At 44.1% G+C, this 19,540-nt stretch overlaps 1 protein-coding gene across 6 annotated transcripts in view; it reads right to left on the minus strand.

Moving 5' to 3' along the window:
- Nucleotides 1-1,704: 1,704 nt before the first annotated feature.
- Nucleotides 1,705-19,540, minus strand: part of tasp1 (taspase, threonine aspartase, 1) — a 147,127-nt gene continuing 129,291 nt past the window's right edge. For 4 of the 6 annotated variants that reach the window (XM_072506482.1, XM_072506518.1, XM_072506509.1 and 1 more), the window contains 2 exons: nt 15,231-15,304; nt 1,705-3,839 (listed from right to left, as the gene is read on the minus strand). In XM_072506482.1, coding sequence (XP_072362583.1) covers nt 3,747-3,839; nt 15,231-15,304 — 167 coding nt within the window. In that variant the 3' untranslated portion in view covers nt 1,705-3,746. Of the gene's footprint in view, nt 3,840-15,230; nt 15,305-19,540 lie in introns of those variants that run through there. The other 2 variants (XR_011947000.1, XR_011946999.1) reach the window with 2 other exon arrangements.

The raw sequence follows: 19,540 nt of genomic DNA on the forward strand, positions 1-19,540 counted from the left end.
CAATGAACTTGCCTCAGACTGTTTTCCTCTTTCCTTAATGCTTGTTCAATGGGAGGAAGATTTTACTTGCATTCTTTCATGGGATGTGGGTGTGGTTGGCTAGGCCAGCATTTGTTGCCCGTCGCTAATTGCCCTTGAACTGAGTGGATGTCTATGCCATTTTAGAGGACAGATTATAGTTTGTTTTTAATAAATTTAGAGTACCCAATTATTTTTTTTTCCAATTAAGGGGCAATTTAGCCTGGCCAATCCACCTAACCTGCACATCTTTGGGTTGTAGGGGTGAAGCCCACGCAGACATGGGGAGAATGTGCAAACACCACAGACTGAGCTGACCGTGATCGAACCTGGGTCCCCTGCGGCGTAGGCAGCAGTGATAACCACTGCGCCACCGTCCCGCCCTAATACAATAACTGTTAATTTGTTGTTCTTCAACGTGTGTGCTTTCCAAATGCCTCATCTATTGGACACTGCAGAATGTTATTGAAGTACACCTGTAATAGTGACTACATACATAGTACTGGTGACATTTAGGGAGTAATCCAATGGCCTCGCTGCACCTGCATGGCTGATAGAAACCAGGAGACCCTGCTCCTGGGAACTACCTGGCTTGCAACACCTCGCGAGATCCAACACAATCTCGTGAGACGTTGCGAGGTAAATCACGCCCATAGTGGGTGGGATCACATTTTACGGATTCTGCACATTACAGCGAGACAGCTAGTCTCACTCTAATATCATAGAATCATAGAATTTACAGTGCAGAAGGAAGCCATTCGGCCCATAGAGTCTGCACCGGCCCTTACACAGAGCACCCTACTGAAGCCCACGCATCTACCCTATCCCCGTAACCCCCACTTAACATTTTTCGGACACTAAGGGCAATTTAGCATAGCCAATCCACCTAACGCGCACATCTTAGGACTGGGGGAGGAAACCCATGCAGACACGGGAGAACGTGCAGACTCCGCACAGACAGTGATCCAGCCGGGAATCGAACATGGGACCCTGGAGCTGTGAAGCAACTATGCTAACCACTATGCTACCGTGCTGCCCAAATATGCAGATTCCAGAATTACCTGAGGCTTTGAGATTCATCCTCATTGCCTCAAGAGACCTCGGGCGAGCACTATTTGGTACTGGTCTCCACAAACGGGGACCAGATGGAATGGCACTCTTGGACGTCTCCCAGGGGATTGTAGGACCCTAGCTGCATGCCCTTTGGACAGGGTGGTGCCCTGGCACTGCTGGTGCCACTTGGGTAACCTGGCAGTGCCAGGCACTAAGATGCCAAGCTGGCATTTTTTGTACAGAATTGATCAGGCTTGGGACAGCATTTAAAAATGGTGTCCCGATTTCTTGCTACACTGGGGAGTTCCGGCGAGGGGAGATCCCCAGTGTACAAAACGGGGAGGGGAGATCCCCAGTGTACAAAACGGGGCTATGTGCAGCCTTGGCCACGCGGTCCCTGTTGAGGTCCCATATACAATGCGCCATGTGCATTATAAGCACACTCACTATGGGACTTTGTTCCCAATTAGTTGAATCTCACCCTTAATCTAACATTTTATTTTAATTACTTAATAGACATAACTTCCCTTCGACTGCAAGTCTTTGTGGATGCTCAAGTCTTTCCTGCATTGCTGAATTTACAAACAGACATATACACAGGTAGTTACAGTCTGAAAGAGGGACACGAGAATCTTTTTCCTCAAAGTTTTATTAAAGGATATAAAACATTAGCATAATAATTTGCAATCAATTAAAAGCACCATTGCAAGCTCTTCATTTAGCCCTGGCAATTTACATATAATATATAGTGGAATTAATACAGTGCAACATCAATTCTCTTAAGATTAAACCTTGCTCAAGATCGAGTTACATATACAAAACTATTTACCTTTTACTGTAAACTCAATGTACAATAACACATCTAAACTCAACTGTAAAATATCCAAATTTATACATAATAACTTTAGCCCATGGCCAGTGAAAATAAAATTCCTTACTCCCGCTCCCATCACAATCGGCGATTTCACAGCTGCAAGTCAAAAATTCAGCACTTGTGAACATTTCATTGAAGAAAAAATTGCCAATCATTAGTTTTCTGATGGTTGGGGAATTATTAAAGACCTTCAGTCCTCTATAGTTTTTGATCACATATTTAATATAGACCTACAATGCAAAAGAGTCTTCAAATTGCTGATCTGTTGTTATAAGTTTGACACTGCTTCCAATGCAGCTTTGAGGCACATCTTTTAACTCAATCCGGAAATTCAGGCAGCAGAGAGGTCACCAGATGTAGTGACAAGCTCATGACATTACTTTTTTATAGAAATCTGTGCTGGGGCGAAAAGAAAAAAACGAGCAAACTCCCAGAACATTGCCATGTAATAGTAATAATGCGAGAACTGTTTCACTTTATGAATAGATATTGCAATTTAATTACCCGAAAATGTATTGTCTATTTTCAACATTAACCTGCTGATTTGTTTGCCGCCACGATTGTCCCAAATCCACAAATAAAGACTACCTTGGAATTAATACTTCAGATAGAATCAAACTTCAGCAGTCCAAACTCTGAGGGACCGAATCACTGGCTGAGATGCTGAGTTCTTTTATTGACCACAGTAGAATATTTTAGAACAGAAAAGGGTTACAAGTAGGAGATTTATTCAGCACAATCTTTTATAAAGAAACTCCACTGTAGAGGACAGTAACATCCTTGCAGCAAATAGGATGGATGCTGAAAGAAGAACTGGCATTGCAAGCTAGACAGGCCCAGCACATTAGGTGCTCCTGCTGAACAGAAGCTTCCCAAATGCAAGCAACAGGATCAAGTGTCTGTCCACACCAGTGTTTGGGGAAGCATATAATTAAGGAAAAATGTGAAAGAATTACTGTTTTACAGGATATCATGGTGCAGTCAATTTGACTTCAGTGTAGACCTAATGACTGTTAATTGTATGCAATTTAAAATAAAAATAAAAACAGAGGACCTACACCCATTGCACAGTCTTGTTAAATGTGCAGTTTTACTATTTATGTCTTAAGTATATAATTTTCACCTACATTACACGCTACCATATTTTCAGCCAAAATTGCCAGTGAATTGAGGAACACGTCCTGCATGGTAGTACGAATAGCACAAGGTAGCAGTTTCACATTTAGATCGCTAACGCCAGTGTTACAGTACACTGCTGTGCACACGATTACATCTATTATAGCTCCCCCTGTAAATGTAAAATGAAGATACCTGATCAAACCTTAAATAGACTAGCAGCCCCAAGGTTGGCACGTGTGATATTAACTACTAGTTACTTTATGAAGTGAAAAGTTAGACCACCCAATAGCTACTAAATATAGTGCTTAATATATCATATATTACCTGAATCAGATGGCAAATGTGGAATGCAATGCATTGAGTGAAACTCAAGTTAATTGGGGAGAAGGATTCTTTCACATTAATTATTTTAGGGAGCCTGTATATTAGACACCACATTATAGGATGAACACTCCAGAGAAGTCAACTGCTATCATGTTCATTTTAAGCAGAGATTATATGCTCAGAATAAAGCAGCACTTAACTGCATAATCAGGATACATAAAGTACAAAGTGCAAATATTGTATCTAAAAAGATAAAATTCTCAATATCCTTTACATAATTAAAATATATGAAATACATTATAGCTGGGTAGTCTAGCTGAGGCTGCGATATGGTGCCATTTAAAGAAGTCAAGTGTATTCAGGTCACAGGGCTTCGAAGCCTGCAAACACCACCTTCTATTGCCAGCGACTGTCCCGCCACAGCTCCTGGTGGAAGCCTTGAAATGTGAGTCTGTAAATAAACATATTAACCAATTCAGAATCAACACAGCTGTACAATAGGTTGTTTGGCATGACATGGATTCAAACATTGACTCAAATCCTCAATCTAAAAATTGAACGACAGCGTCATTGATAAATAACGTTGAAACAATTTTTTCTTGCAATAAACTCTACATCCAGTAAGCACTTCCTCAGAATTCAAGCATACTTCTGTATTATGGCTGGAGGAAAAGTAGTTAAGGAACATTTTAAAGACTACGATATCAGGAATTGGTTGGGTGATTACACTTGTTCCTAGCAGCAATGCTGACAAACTACCAAATCTTCCCTCCCCATCTTCTTTTACCCAAGAGTTGGCAGGGAGTGGGGGACTCACATGGGGCTAAAAACAAAATATTATTATAGTCTTATTATTGAATGAGTCACAACATAATGTTACTCAATACAATCTAAATCTGCAAACCTGCCAATGCCATAGAACAGGGCTAACTCTTCATATTGATATTATATCCAGAAGTTTGGGTGTTGTTTTTCCTCCAGTGTTAGGCTCTTGTTAAAGAAAAACTCACATTTATATAGCACCTTTTAGGACTTCGGAACTGTTCCAAGGTGCTATTAAAGTGTAGTCACTGTTGCAATATAGGGGAACATTGCAGCCAATTTACGCATAGCAAGTCCCCACAAACAATAATGTAATAATGACTGGATAATCTGATTAACTATATTGGTTGCTAGATATATATTGACCAGAACGCCCTGCTCTCCTTTGAATAATGCCAAGGGACAGGGCAGTAGTCCCTCCATATTACACTGAAGTGTCAGGACAGGCTGTGTGTTCAAGTTCTGAAGTATGATTGAACCAGCAACTATCTGGCTTAGAAGAGAGTCTACTACCACTGAACCAAGGCTGACACTTCAGTGCAGATGCACAGAACCAGCATGGTTCAAAGACTCAGTGTTCATTGATTCCAGTATAAAATGGCAAGGAATATTATTGGTAAAAATGACACACTATAAAGATTAAAAACTTGTATAATGATATATTTGACTTTGATTTGTTCACTGATGAAATCATATCACAACTGTATTCTTATACAAGAATTAATGATGCAATAAATCAATGAAGATACACAAGCAATGTGACAGTAGTATTGAATAAGTTTGGAAGGTTTTAGGTTGTATGATCAGAAGAATAAATTATAAAACTATTATTGGGTTGTACTAAGCCTTGACATTGCATTAGGGAGTTCTGTGACTCCTTTTTCCCTCCTGACACACACGAGGTACAAAGAAGGGCAATTAAAATGATATCCAATCTTAAGGCTCCCTTATCAGGGTAAACTCAAGGTACTGGGCTACTTTTATCAGAGGAACACAACCATAAATGAAGAATGATTAAGGTTTTAAAATGGAAGTAGAAGGAAGATTCTGTCCTGTTGGATTGCATTTTGAGATGAATAGAGATGGGAGGAAGTTTTCATACAAAATACACAAGCAAAGAAGTTGAATCTGATTCTTGGGAGTGCAGCATTTCTTTTCAGATTCACTGCCCCATGGAACTGTAGTGAGTATGGATTTCCCACAGTCCTACAGAAGATGGCTAGGCAAACTTTTGAGAAAGCACATTTTCTGTTAAAGTGGTTGTCACAGGATAGCTGGAAATAAGAGAATTTCAGAATTACTGCAGCCTTATGGAGTTATATTTGACTATTTGAGAAAGAGAGAGAGAGAAACGGCCAAGTTGGCATCTGTTTTTTTTGCGCCTCTCCCAGAGAATTGTGCAGGGCATGGGTAAATGGCATTTGTGGCTGCACTGTGTGAATGGGCAGTGCTTAAAGGACCAATTGCTCCAAACCCACCCTTCTTTTTGTATATTCATAACTCCTTAAAACTGGAGATTTCTACAGAGGGTTTCAAAAAATGCTTCCTACAATTCTGGGACATTTTGCATTTGAGAGAGTGTACTTCAATTTCCCGGCATACTTTTCAAAAAGTTCATGAATTACCCCCAGTCACATATATTAACAATCTTCAATTTTGACTGCCAGCAATTCTAGCACTGGATTAAATTATAATAAATCTGATCCGTTTATTGCAATGGAAAGGTTTTAATTAGTTAAAAGTAGCTCTGAAAGGGCAGGCTTTGAAGATCAAAAATACTATTGCAAAACTATTGCTTTAAACTGTTGCACAGATCACAAAAATATAACAAAGGGGGTGACTTTGCAGTTCTAAACCAAACACATGCGACAAATAACAGCTTTATATTTAAGCAATAGGAAATGACTAGCATGTTTCTGTGTGTGGCGAGCAGGATTTGACCAAGTTAATACTTGGTCTGGCTTGAGGTAATGTCAAGAGCCAAATCACTGGCATAGCGAAACCTTGATACACTTGGAGCTCATTCTTACATTTGGTCAACAGATTGCAAAGAGAAGTACATAAAATACAGATTCATGTTTGAAAGAACATTTGGTTTGGCAGCACACACTGAGGGAATAATAAAAACTCCAAATGAATATTTTGTAATATACATTTAGGAGTGTTACACTATCATTACAGTTGTGATATGATTTCATCAGTGAACAAATCAAAGTCAAATATATCATTCTCATTGTACTACAAGAAAACACACGTAATGGTAAGGATATCTAACAGTTTACTTAAAGGATTTCTGTAGACACAACCTCAACACAACAAAAATGGTGGCAAGCTGAGAACTGTAGACATTATACAGCTGAAGAAACAAGGATTAATGACATAACTATAAGCAGATGCCTGATGTGATTTATCACTTCAAAATGCCTGCATCGGCAGGCAGGCCAAAACACTCAGTCCAGGAAACAACAGGGTCACTGTAGGTTAAGATCTAATAAATATGAAAATTGATCAGAAAAACAAGGGGCTAACTGGAAGGTATTACAGATCTGTCACTTATGGAAGGGAAAATTAAATTAAAAAGGGATAATAGGTTGAAGCCAGGGTACAGGAGTTAACCAAAAACATGCTCTGAAAAATGTGGTTTGAGATGATTTTTGCTAGAAAAAAAAGAGGGAGAAGAAAAATAGCAGGCTTGAGGGGGTTAATGATCGACTATTTTCCATGTTTCTAAGGACACTCTAAAGGAGCAGGACAATATTGCATAAAAATATGAAGCAAACTTAGGAGGAACCCGATGACTGTGTCCAAATCTGAAGGAACTAGGTTCCTTTAATGCACATTGAAGGAACAAAAATACATGAGGGAAAAGCGTGTACACAAATATCTAATTTCCAGAGAATTTATTTTATCCAACTATGAATATTACTGGAAGATGGAATACTCTGCTCAAGCATGTACTGAAAACATATATAAATTGAATAATTTAATATGTAAATTAGGTAACTGTACAGTGTCAAAAGTGCACATAAAATAAATGACGTGTGAAACACATTACTCTTCAAAGAGTTTATATTTTACTGTAATTCCCACAGTGTTCAACTAGTAAAAGAACAGAAGGGCAAAAATTGGAAGACTAGAATCTGCACCTGTAGGGATCAGGTCAACAGCTTTTGCTTTGTTCTTATACCAGGTTGAAGTCTATTATTTTCCAATACTGGCAACAATACCTCCAGCCATTTCCACATGCCATAAAAAAGCCGCTTTCATCACCACTGATCAAGTCAACAGATGTTGGCAAAAAAAAAAGCTTCCAAGACAGATCAGAGTTTGCAGAGCAGCTGACTGGAAAATAAATTATGGCAAGCATGTAAAATAATTTTGAAATGAGGAGGAGGAATGAAATTCTGCTTTTAAACAGATCATATTATTTCAAAGACATATCTTGAACATGTAACAGAAGTTAGAGAAATTTGTTTCAAATATTTTCATTGCAACTGCTTTCAATTTGATCTTTTACAAACATATTTAATTTAAGAATAAACAGTGTACTTCTCCCCTGTAAAAATGACACAACAAACCAGTGACTGCCTTTGACATCGATGCAACACTTGAAATCAAGTGTGGCATCAAGGAGCCCTAGCACAACTGGCATCAATGGGAATCAGGGGGAAAATTCTTCACTGGTTTGTGTCATACCGAGCAAGATTGTGGTGGTTGGAGGCCAATCATCTCAGTCCCAGGACATTGCTGCATACATTCCTCAGGGAATGTCCTAGGGCCAACCATCTTCATATGCTTCATCAATGACCTTTTCATAATACGGTCAGAAGTGGGGATGTTCGCTGATTATTACCCAATGTTCAGCACCATTCTCAGCTCCTCCGATATTAAAGCAGTCTGTGCTAATATACAGTGAGGCACGGACAGGCTTGGGATGATAAGTGCCACAACTGCCAGGCAATGACCATCTCCAATAAGACAGAATCTAACCATCGATATTCAATAACATTACCATTGCTGAATCCTCCACTATCATTATCCTGGAGCATCTGACTGAAGAAGCGGAATGGACCAGCTATGTAAATTCTGCTGCTATTGGTACAGGTCAGAGGCTGGGGATTCAGAGGAAAATAACTTATTGTCTGACTCCCCAAAGCCTGTCCACCATCAGAAACTCAACACTATCCAGGTAAAAGCAGCCTGCTTGATCACACCCCGTTTACCAACACATAGTGGCAGCATGGTAGCACAGTGGTTAGCACTATTGCTTCACAGCGCTAGGGTCCCAAGTTCGATTCCAGCTTGGGTCACTGACTGTGAGGAGTCTGCACATTCTGCCCGTGTCTGCGTGGGTTTCCTCCGGGTGCTCTGGTTTCCTCTCACAAGTCCTGAAAGGCGTGCTGTTAGGTAATTTGGGCATTCTGAATTCTCCCTCCTTGTACCCGAACAGCCTTTGGAATGTGGTGACTAGGGGCTTTTCACAGTAACTTCATTGCAGTGTTAATGTAAGCCTACTTGTGACAATAAAAATTATTATTATAGAAGGCTCTTTTGTCATTATCTACCAAACCCACAATTGCCAACAACTGAGGGACAAGTATAGCAGAAGCATGGGAACACGGACTTGGAATCATATCACAATTCCTTCATTGTCACGGGATCAAAATCCAGGAACTCACTTCCCAGCAACTGGGTGCACCTGCACCAAATGGAATGCAGTAAATCATCACGGCGGTTCACCACCACCTTCTCGAGAGCAAGAAACACTGATGTTGCTAGTAATGCCCATATCCCATGAAACAACATATTTTTAAAATTGCATTATAAACCATGAGGGCAATCCACAAATATTTGTCAGTGAATAGCTTAAACTCCTTATATATGTAAATTATTTTTATTAATTCAACACACAAGATAATAGAACACGGGCCCTCGGCGCCATGAGGCAACAGTGCTAACCACTGTGCTAAGTTGCCATCCCCGATATATTTCTGTTAACTAAAGATAGTAAGGGAGATAGGGCAACGGCAGATATATTGACTGAAGGTGCAGATCAGCCTAAATCTCACTGAATCGAAGAACCCATCTGAGGGACTAAATGGTCTCCTCCTGTTCCTATGTGCCAAGCATCATGAATACCATGACAATTACAGTTATTTGAGACAGTACTAAGCAAGCTGGCTCAACAAAAATACAAATTCAGAAAATGCTCTGACACCCAAGCAAAACAAATCATACAGGGCAGCTCAGCTAGCTGAAGCAACAACATGCAGCGTTACAGAAAGCCAGGAGACATGGCTAATCCACGATCCCCAACATTTTTCATTCTATCCACACCACTTCAGGGAAGAACAAAGTAATAATAATAACAATAATAATAATCGCTTATTGTCACAAGTAGGCTTCAATGAAGTTACTGTGAAAAGCCCCTAGCAAGCCAGATGCAAATTAATGTTCATTTTTTAGATCCATACATGAAAAATAGCCACTTGGGTGATGTACAGGATGGCTACTAGCATAATCTAAACAGTACAACAACTAAAAAAACAATGTTTTGTAATGATTCAAAATGTGCAACAAAATACAAGGGACAAGTCTTGTTATTTTGAAACCAGCCTTGGCATGCCTGCATGATGTCATACAAACTTCCACCCCTCCATTAGGACTGGGCCTGGCAAGAAAAGTACCTCCGATTTTTAAAAAACTATTTAAATAGCGTCAACATTGTAGCAACTGCCAAAATAATACTTTTCTAATGCCAAAACCTGGTGCGGTAATCATCTGAATTGGCAACCCATGAACCAAGAGAATATCTACCAATTATAGGGTTGGACACTTCCACTTACCTATGCTGACAGGATAAGTTTCATCAGTTCTTGGTAGAATCTTGCAGTCCAAAAACAAAAATACCCCCCCCCCCCCCATCTACCTGCACTACAATTTTGTTGTCTGGGCACAAATGTTGGAATCAAGTGAACATTGATAAATAAAAATGCTTTTTCTGTGCAATGATTTGAATTTGCCTCATTGGGACAGCAGCATTGGCAGGCATACGTACAGACAGACAGCCAAAATTTATTTATTTATTTAAAAAATAAATTTAGAGTACCCACTTCATTTTTTCCCAATTAAGGGGCAATTTAGCATGGCCAATCCACCTAGCCTGCACATCTTTGGGTTGTGGAGGCAAAACCACGCAAACACAGGGAGAATTTGCAAACTCCACATGGACAGTAACGCAGAGCCGGGATCGAACCTGGGACCTCGGCGCCGTGAGGCAGCAGTGCTAACCACTGTGCCACCGTGCTGCCCTTAACCAAAATTTAGAGGCCATTTTATTGTACAACTGAAAATTTAAGCGTGGATTTAGCTTGGCAGGTGGTAATTCTACTATTGCAGATGCGGGATGGGGAGAGAGAGAGAGAGAGAGAGAAATCACGTGATATGAGTGGGCCTATGTCTCGGCAGTGCTTTTGAAATCAAGAGGAGGGTGATTGGGGCTGCTCAGTGGCAGAATGGTTAGCACTGCTGCTTCATAGCACCAGAGACCCGGGTGGAGTTCACAAATTCTCCCAGTGTCTGCATGGATTTCCTCCAGGTTCTCCGGTTTCCTCCCACAGCCCAAAGATGTCTAGGTTAGGTGGATAGTCCATGCTAAATTACTCCTTAGTGTTCAAAAGGTTAGGTGGGGTTACTGGGTTCTGGGGATAGGGTGGGGTCTAGGTAGGGTGCTCTTTCGGAGGGTCGGTGCAGACTCAATGGGCTGAATGGCCTCCATCTGCACTGTTGTGATTCTATGATGGCTGCCACTGTGAATGATGTTCTGATAATGATCTTGGCTTTGCGATGCAGGGTTTTGGTGCTCACTTTGATGAACTGCAAAATATCGTTGAGAGAATTGTGGAGGTGGAGAAGAGAATCCTGTTATTTGATAGAGTAATCTCCCTGAAGAGGGCTCGCCTTCAGTCCTTGGAAATCCAGTTGCATGGCATGTTGTTATTATCTTAACCAACTTGGGGAATAGGACAGAGTGTTTGTACGCCCGGTCTCTTGTGAGGAGTGTAGGAACGAATTCCCCACCCATTTTGAGAGTTCGCTGCCATGCTTTCGCAATCTCAATTTGAAGGCTGGACGTTCCAGGTTCGCCGGTCACATTGTAGCCGGTCTTCGAGGTCTAGGGTCAGTCGGAGATCCCAACCACTGATCCCATGTTTTCTTCTCCTCGATACTCGTGAGGGGTTGGAGGCGACTGGATATGCAGAGTCCTGCTGGGGCCTGGGTTCCATACTGCCTGGGCGTCAGGACAGTGGCATGGTGTAGGTGAAGGTGCTTCGTTCAATGGAGGGATTCTGAAAGTTGCTCGATATTCCTGTTATGGCTGTGGCCCTTCCAAGCTTCACAGATAGTGTTATTATCCTGTGATTATGCTGTTGATTTAATGCTATTGTCCTTTTTTCTGACACGGGTGTATGATAAATGAGCATGGAGGCGAGCGTTGCCTGTTATGGCAAAACCCACACTGATTTAGTATGTGACATGTGATTTGTATAGTCTTGTCCTTTTTTATAATGTGCTGTAATCCTTGCATTTACAAAGAGGGAGTGCAGTGTAGACACTCTTTTCCTCGCTTATAGAGAAGAGGATTAGAACCATGGCAGGGTGGTGGGTGATCTTGTTGGGTGTAAGGTTAGTGAAGTCCTCGCGTGGATTGAGGAAAGCCCATAGTTAGAGCTATCTATATCGGGTTTTATTTAGTCTTTTTCTTACTTTGACTTTCAAGAATGCATGCTCATCTCCTATGAAAGCCTAGACAGATCATGCATCAGAGAAGACTGGGTTCCTTGTGATTCTTTGTGGTTGGCATCTCTGGAGTCAGTGGAGTAGGGGGAAAATGTGTGGTGGCGCATGTCGGAGTGTGGTCGGTTAATCCTTGCTCAATTTGTTGGACTGAGTCTGTATTCTGTGGATCTGATTTGTTGGAGCCCTTCTTCGCTTTGAGAGTAGGAGATGGGCATCCTCCCTCCAAGTGGTCTTATAAGGTGGCTTCCTGAGTGCCCCCTCTGTGGAGTCAGGTGTACCCTGGGGGAGGCAGTGTTTCTGTCTCTGATGAGGTTATGCTATTCTGTCCCCGTGTTTTGTAATGGCGCACGGTGCTGGTCTCTGCCTGGCATTCTTTGATTAATCATGGCCTTCCTCTCTATGGGGGTTTCTTCTACTTGGGTAGGCAGTGTGCTTTTGCAGGTCCTGATTTGGTTTATTGGGTTACTGCGAGGGGGGAAAGAGAGAGCGAGAAAGAGCATGAGAAAGAGAGAGCGAGAGCGAGAATGACATTCTTCTAGTATCAATGGGGCTGGTGAGCTGCCTTGGGTGCAGCGGAGTAAGGCGAAGTTGACTGGCATTTTCATATTTCTATGCTCATACAGAAAAATCTAAGTTGTGTCTCTATACAGGTATCTGGTCCCCCTGGGGTACTGACTTGCCCAGCACTAGTTTACATCATACAATGGGCAGCACGGTAGCACCGTGGGCAGCAGCACTGTTGCTTCACGGCTGCAGGGTCCCAGGTTCGTTTGTGTGGAGTCTGCACGGTCTCCCTGGGCGGGATTCTCCCAGCCCGGGGCCGGGCCGGAGAATCCCCACAACCGGGCCACGCATCCCTGACGCCAGCAGGCGCCAGTGCGTTTGGAACGACACCGGTTGCTGGCCGCCATACGTGGCCGTGCTGCCGATTCTTGGCACAGAATCGGCCCAGGGCCGAGCGGTCGCTCTAAAAAGGCAGAGTCCCACCAGTGCCGTCCACACCTGGTCACAGCTGGCGGGAACTCTTTGCGCAGGGTCGGGGGCCGGCAGCCTGTTTGGGGGTGGGGGGGGGGGGGGGGCTCCGACCCCGTAGGGGAGCCTCTGATGGGGCCTGGCCTGCGATCGGGGCCCACCGATCGGCAGGCCGGCCGCTTGCTCCACGGGCCTATTTTCTCCCGCGCCATGTTGCGTTGGGGCTGGCGCATTGAAGGAGGCCACCGCGCATGCGCGTGTTGGTGCCGGCACCAGTTCGCGCTGGGATGGGAGGCTGGAGTGGCGTGAACCGCTCTAATGCCATGCTGTTCCCCTGTAGGGCCCAGAATCGGTACTCCCAGCGGCCCGTTCACGCCGTTGTGAAATGCGACGGTCTTTCCGACAGCGTGGACACTGTGCCGCTGAATGGGAGAATCCTGCCCCCCCGTGTCTGCGTGGGTTTCCTCCAGGTGCTCCAGTTTCCTCCCAGAAGTCCCAAAAGACGTGATGTTAGGTAATTTGGACATTCTGAATTCTCCCAGTGTACCCGAACAGGCACCGGAATGTGGCGACTAAGGGCTTTTCACAGTAACTTCATTGTAGTGTTACTGTAAGCCTACTTGTGACAATAAAGATATTACAATCACATGGTTTACCCAAACTCTTCCTCAAGGAAAATTACCTGTGTAGTCTCCTGCCTTTCTAAACAACTCAATTGTATGTGAACTCCAAAGATTTAAAAGTATTGTTTAAGTGAAATGCTTTATTTTGTCATTTTCATACAATGGAGATAGCAGATTTGATATTTCTATGTTAATATTGCAATATCCATTTTATAATTTTAGATTTTGAAGCCTGAATGGAAGAGGTGCTGGTATTTTTTTAAGAATATAAAAAAAGTAATAAAAAGTGCGAAAAGAAACACGAAGTTAATAAAAATGAAGTGATGTTCAATTTCTAAGGGCAACAGAGATAATTCTTTCAAAGTGAATAAAGCAGCAACATATCTAATTCTGTTGCAAAACAAATAAGTCTAGAGTGAGTAAATATTTTCAGGGCAGATAGATGAATTAGGTTTTAAACTCCATTTGAAGCAAATACAGACAAAAACAAGGATATTTAAAAAAGCAGCATGAAATCTTCATGGATCAGCCAGAAAAAAAGGCCCAGTGATAAATGGTGGCAGACTACTTCCATCATTAAATAAGCTCTAAGTTATCAAATCGAAGGTCCGAATAAAAATATTCCAGCATATATTGACTAACCTTTGGGTCAATTGGAGAAAGCAGATACCCTAGGAATAATTGGAGGAATAACTTGGACGAGATCAGACTTTTGCCAAAAATAGCCAATAAAAAGGGTGAAAATAAAACCAGAAACAACCTTCCCAAAACGCTACCATGTCACACCATTAAGCTGGTTTACCTCCAATAAGGCAATAATTGTTTAATATTATTTAAAATAGCAAACACTAACATGTCATCTTTGTTGACCGATTATTTTTTGATCAAACTTGCCAATTATTCCCCCCCATCCGGAGTATTTGTGGTTACTTGCTGAAAAACATTTGTGGCCACAGACTCAAAGTGGGGGTGGTGAAGAGGGATTAGTCTCGTAAAGGAAGGTCAAAAGCGTAATTTAAAGTTGAAGTGAGAAGAGCAGCTGCGGCTGTCAGGCCTTCAACAATACCAGCTGCAGAATTTGCGGGCAATATGGAAACAATGTGCACCAGATGTCAAAGAATGGAAGAGAAGCTGCTCAGCAAGCAGCCAACTTACCATGCCTTTAATGTCCCAGTGTCACCTCTGTTACTGAGCCACATTTCACACAGAATAAAACTGTTCGAGTTCTAATATAAATCAAAGCTCTAACATTTTGAGAACCACTCTGCAGGTTTAGAGACTCAACACAAAAGGTCTTCACTTTGTTGCTTTAAAGTACTTGGAAAAAATAAACGTGGAGGTTAGAGATCTTCCTTGAAAACCTCAAACAAGTGCTGTGATCAAAAAGAGGTTCGGAGGTCTGAACAATTTATGATTTAGTAATAGAAAATAATCTTCAGGGGACGTTCTACACTTCAAGGCTACTGCAAAATATACTTTGCTGTGACCCCAAACACATGAATATGTTGGATAGGCATCTGTAAAATGTACAACTCAAAAGACCGACTGCCTCAATAAACAAATAAATTATCATTACAAAGAAGACATACTAAAATGCTTTAAATTACTAGGGTTGATTTACTTACCTTAGCTTTACCATCTTGAGTTGACATGTACCCAACACACATACTCTCAGTGGTATGACTCCATAAAAACTCAACTGTGTAGGAACAATTTTAAAACATAAATGAAGCAAAATTAAATGCACTTACAGAAACAGGTCGCTTAGTAACAAAGGATAGCTAGAAATATTAACACTTAAACTTTCAACATTGAAATAGTAATTTCACGTTTCAATGACAAATCTCTTCAATGTTTATTCTAATCCAAATTTCACAATGTTTCATGAAAGGAAGACTTTTTGATTAATCAAATCGAATGCTGAAAAAAATTATTATATAGTTAATTAAAGCTAGATATATTTATAATTTCACAGCTTCTAATCGGTTTTGTTATATTCACTCCACAAACAAAAATTCGCCCTTCCACAAATTTTCTAAGGAAAAAAAATCATTTAAAGTTGTGCTGGTAAGACGACTGGTCAATTGTGGCCTCAAGCTCCTCCACAATTACATTTGCTCCATCACTAGCAACCATGCCTTCAGCTACCTAGGCTCCAAGCCCTGGAATTTCCTCCTAAACCTCACCAGCTGATTGCTGCTCTCTTTTCCTCCTTTAAGATGCTCCTTAAAACCTGCATCTCGGTTTTTGATTTTGCTTTTGATCACTTGTCTTAAAATGACCTTATGTGGCTCAGTGTCAAATTTTATTTGATAATGCTCCGGAAATGTACCTTATGCTATAATATATCAATGCAGGTTGCAATAATTATTTATTTTTGCGGAATACATACTTTTCCATCCAAAAGCAATGCAATAGTTTTCACATGTACGCTGGTGACACCCACCTCTCCAACGCCACCACTTCTCCCAACTCCTCCGCTAAATTATCAGGCATCTAGTGCCGGGTGAGCAGAAATTTCCTCCAATTAAGTATCAACAAGATTGAAGCCATTGTTTTCGAACCCCCAGTCCAAACTTTGATTCCTGGAGGAAGTGTATGAATTGCTGAGGCGGAATGGCTTTGAGTACCTGCAGGTTTGGGACTTTGTAACGAGAGGTGCCGTCCGTTTCTGGGCTTCCGCCTCTGAGGTTGCAGGATAAGGTGCTTTTGAAGGACGAAGTAGGAGAGGGGAAGGTGTCGGATGTTTACAAGGAGTTGATGGAGTGGGAGGGAACCCTGGTGAGGGTACTAAAAGATGGCTAGGGAAATTCCAAATGCACTCGTAATAATTTACCAAAGTTCACTTGACTCTGGGGTGGTCCCGGCGGATTGGAAAACAGCAAACGCGACACCACTGTTTAAAAAAGGAGATAGGCATGTTGTACCCTCAATAACGACGCTTTAGAGAGTAAAACGGTAAAGAAGGCTTTAATAAGCTAAGAACTAGCCTGGTGCCGAGACGGGTGTTGACTGCGTGCTGCCCACAAGGCGGCCCCTTATATACAGCTCCCAGATGGGCGGAGCCGGAGGCAGAGTCCCCCAGGGTTCCAAGCCCGGTCTTAAAGGGGACATCACCTTACATGATGATAAGGGTACAGTAATACAGTAACAGTTCATCACATTCACCCCGTTTCAAAAAAAAGTCCGGTGGGGGTCAAGTGCCATCATAAGCCCATTTGTCTCGGTGGCCTGATTGTCCTTATCGACCTGCTCAGCTCGGGCAGTGGTGCGGCGGACACGGACGTCTTAGTTGAGGGTACGTCCGGGAGCACGGTGGGGCGCTAGGGGGCGCACGCGGTAGGTGCCCAGCAACGGGGAATGGGGCTGGGAGGGGGTGTGTTGTAGTGGGTGCCGTGTCCCGCAGGGGAGCTGCGAGGGAAGGGGCGTCTGTAGTGGGGGAAACCAGCGGGTGCAGTCAGCCAAGGTGGAAGCGAGACCCCGGAGGTAGACTTCCTGGGGAAGACAATCGGTTGTGAGGGGTCTCATTCATGGCCGTGCAGAGGAGCAACCTAATGAAGTGTAGGGTGTCGGGTAGGACCTCCTGCCAGCGGGTAGTTGGGAGACTTCTCGACTGTAGGGCCAGAAGGACAGCCTTCCAAACTGTCGCGTTCTCCCTCTCCACCTGCCCGTTACCCCGCGGGTTATAACTGGTCGTTCTGCTCGAGGCGATGCCTTTGCTGAGCAGATCCTGACTCAGTTCATCGCTCATGAACGATGTACCCGGGTCGCTGTGGATATAAGCGGGGAAACCGAACAGGGTGAAGATGCTGTGCAGTGCCTTTATCGCGGTGGCAGAGGTCATGTCGGGACAGGGGATGGCAAATGGGAAGCAGGAGAACTCATCTATAACGGTGAGGAAATAGGCATTGCGGTTGGTGGACGAGAGGGGCCCCTTGAAGTCCACGCCTAGTCGCTCAAAGGGCCCCGAGGCCTTCACGAGCCGTGCCTTGTCTGGCCGGTAGAAGTGCGGTTTGCACTCCGCACAGATCTGGCAGGCCCTGGTCATGGCCTTGACCTCCTTGTAAAGTAAGGTAAGGTGCGGGACTTGATAAAGTGGACGAGCCGGGTAACCCCCAGGTGGCAGAGGTCATTGTGGATGGCTTGCAGGCGGTCCTCCTGCGCGTTGGCGCACGTGCCGCGGGACAGGGCATCTGGGGGTTCGTTGAGCTCCCCTGGACGATACTTGATATCGTACGTGTAGGTGGAGAGTTCGATCCGCTACCTCAAAATTTTATCGTTTTTTATTTTGCCCCGTTGTGCGGTATCGAACATAAAGGCGACCGACCGTTGGTCGGTGACGAGGGTGAACCTCCTACCGGCTAGGTAGTGCCTCCAGTGCCGTACAGCCTCCACAATGGCTTGTGCCTCCTTCTCAACTGCAGAGTGTCGAATCTCGGAGGCGGTGAGAGTCCGGGAGAAGAACACTACTGGTCTGCCTGCCTGGTTGAGGGTAGCAGCCAGGGCGATGTCTGACGCATCGCTCTCTACCGGGAAGGAGATAGTTTTGTCCACCGCGCGCATAGCGGCCTTGGTGATATCGGCCTTGATGCGGTTGAAGGCCAATCGAGCCTCAGCCGAGGGGGAAATATCGTGGTCTTTATGAGTGGGCGGGCTTTGTCCGCATATTTGGGGACCCACTGGGCGTATTAGAAGAGCCCCAAGCACCGTTTGAGGACTTTGAGGCTGCGGGGAAGGGGAAGTTCCTTTAGGGGGCGCATGTGGTCGTGGTCGGGACCTAGGACCCCGTTTTCCACGACATAGCCGAGGATGGCTAGCCGGGTTGTGTGGAAAACGCATTTTTCTCGTTACAGGTCAGGTTAAGGGCTCAGGCGGTCTGGGGGAACTTTGAGGTTTGCGTCATGGTCCTGCTGGTCATGGCCGCAGATGGTGACATTGTCCAAGTACGGGTATGTAGCCCGCAAACCGTACTGGTCCACCATTTGGTCCATCGCCCTTTGAAAGACGGAGACCCCATTTGTGACACCAAAGGGGACCCTGAGGAAGTGGAAGAGCCGGCCGGCTGCTTCGAAGGCAGTATAGGGGCGGTCTTTTCGTTGGATGGGGAGCTGGTGGTAGGCGGATTTGAGGTTGACCGTGGAAAATACTCGGTATTGGGCAATCCGATTTACCATTTCTGCAATGTGAGGAATGGGGTACGCATCAAGTTGCGTGAAGCGGTTTATGGTCTGGCTATAATCCACGACCATCCGTTTCTTATCCCCGGACCGGACTACCACCACTTGTGCTCTCCAGGGGCTGTTGCTAGCCTCGATGACCCCCTCTCCCAGTAAACGCTGGACCTCTGACTTGATAAAAGTCATGTCTTGGGCACTGTACCGCCGGCTCCTGGTGGCGACGGGCTTACAGTCGGGAGTGAGGTTCGCGAATAGCGAGGGGTGTGCGATTTTCAGTGTCGCAAGACTGCATACCGTAAGGGGGGACAAGGGTCCGCCGAACTTCAGTGTCAGGCTTCGGTGGCTGCACTGGAAATCCAGTCCGAGCAGCAGGGGGGCGCAGAGGTGGGGGAGGATATAAAGTTTGAAAAGGGTGTATTTGGTGCCCTGGATTGAGAGATCCGCGATACAGTACCCCTTGATTTGTACCGAGTGGGACCCGGATGCGAGGGTTATGGTTTGGGACATGGGATGGGTGCGCAAGGAGCAGCGCCTTACCGTTTCTGGATGAATAAAGCTCTCCGTACTCCCGGAGTCGAAGAGGCATGAAGCGTCGCGCCCGTTGACTTGGATCTTCATCATCGAATTCTGCAGATGTTTTGGCCGAGTTTGGTCGAGGGTGATCACTCCCACTCGCGGGTAGTCCGCGTCCTCAGCCGAGTCGGACTCGTAAAATGGCCGCCGCTGTCGGTCGCACGTGTCGGGTCGAGAAGATGGCC

This window comes from Scyliorhinus torazame, chromosome 1, assembly GCF_047496885.1.
Source record: "Scyliorhinus torazame isolate Kashiwa2021f chromosome 1, sScyTor2.1, whole genome shotgun sequence".
NCBI lineage: Eukaryota > Metazoa > Chordata > Chondrichthyes > Carcharhiniformes > Scyliorhinidae > Scyliorhinus > Scyliorhinus torazame.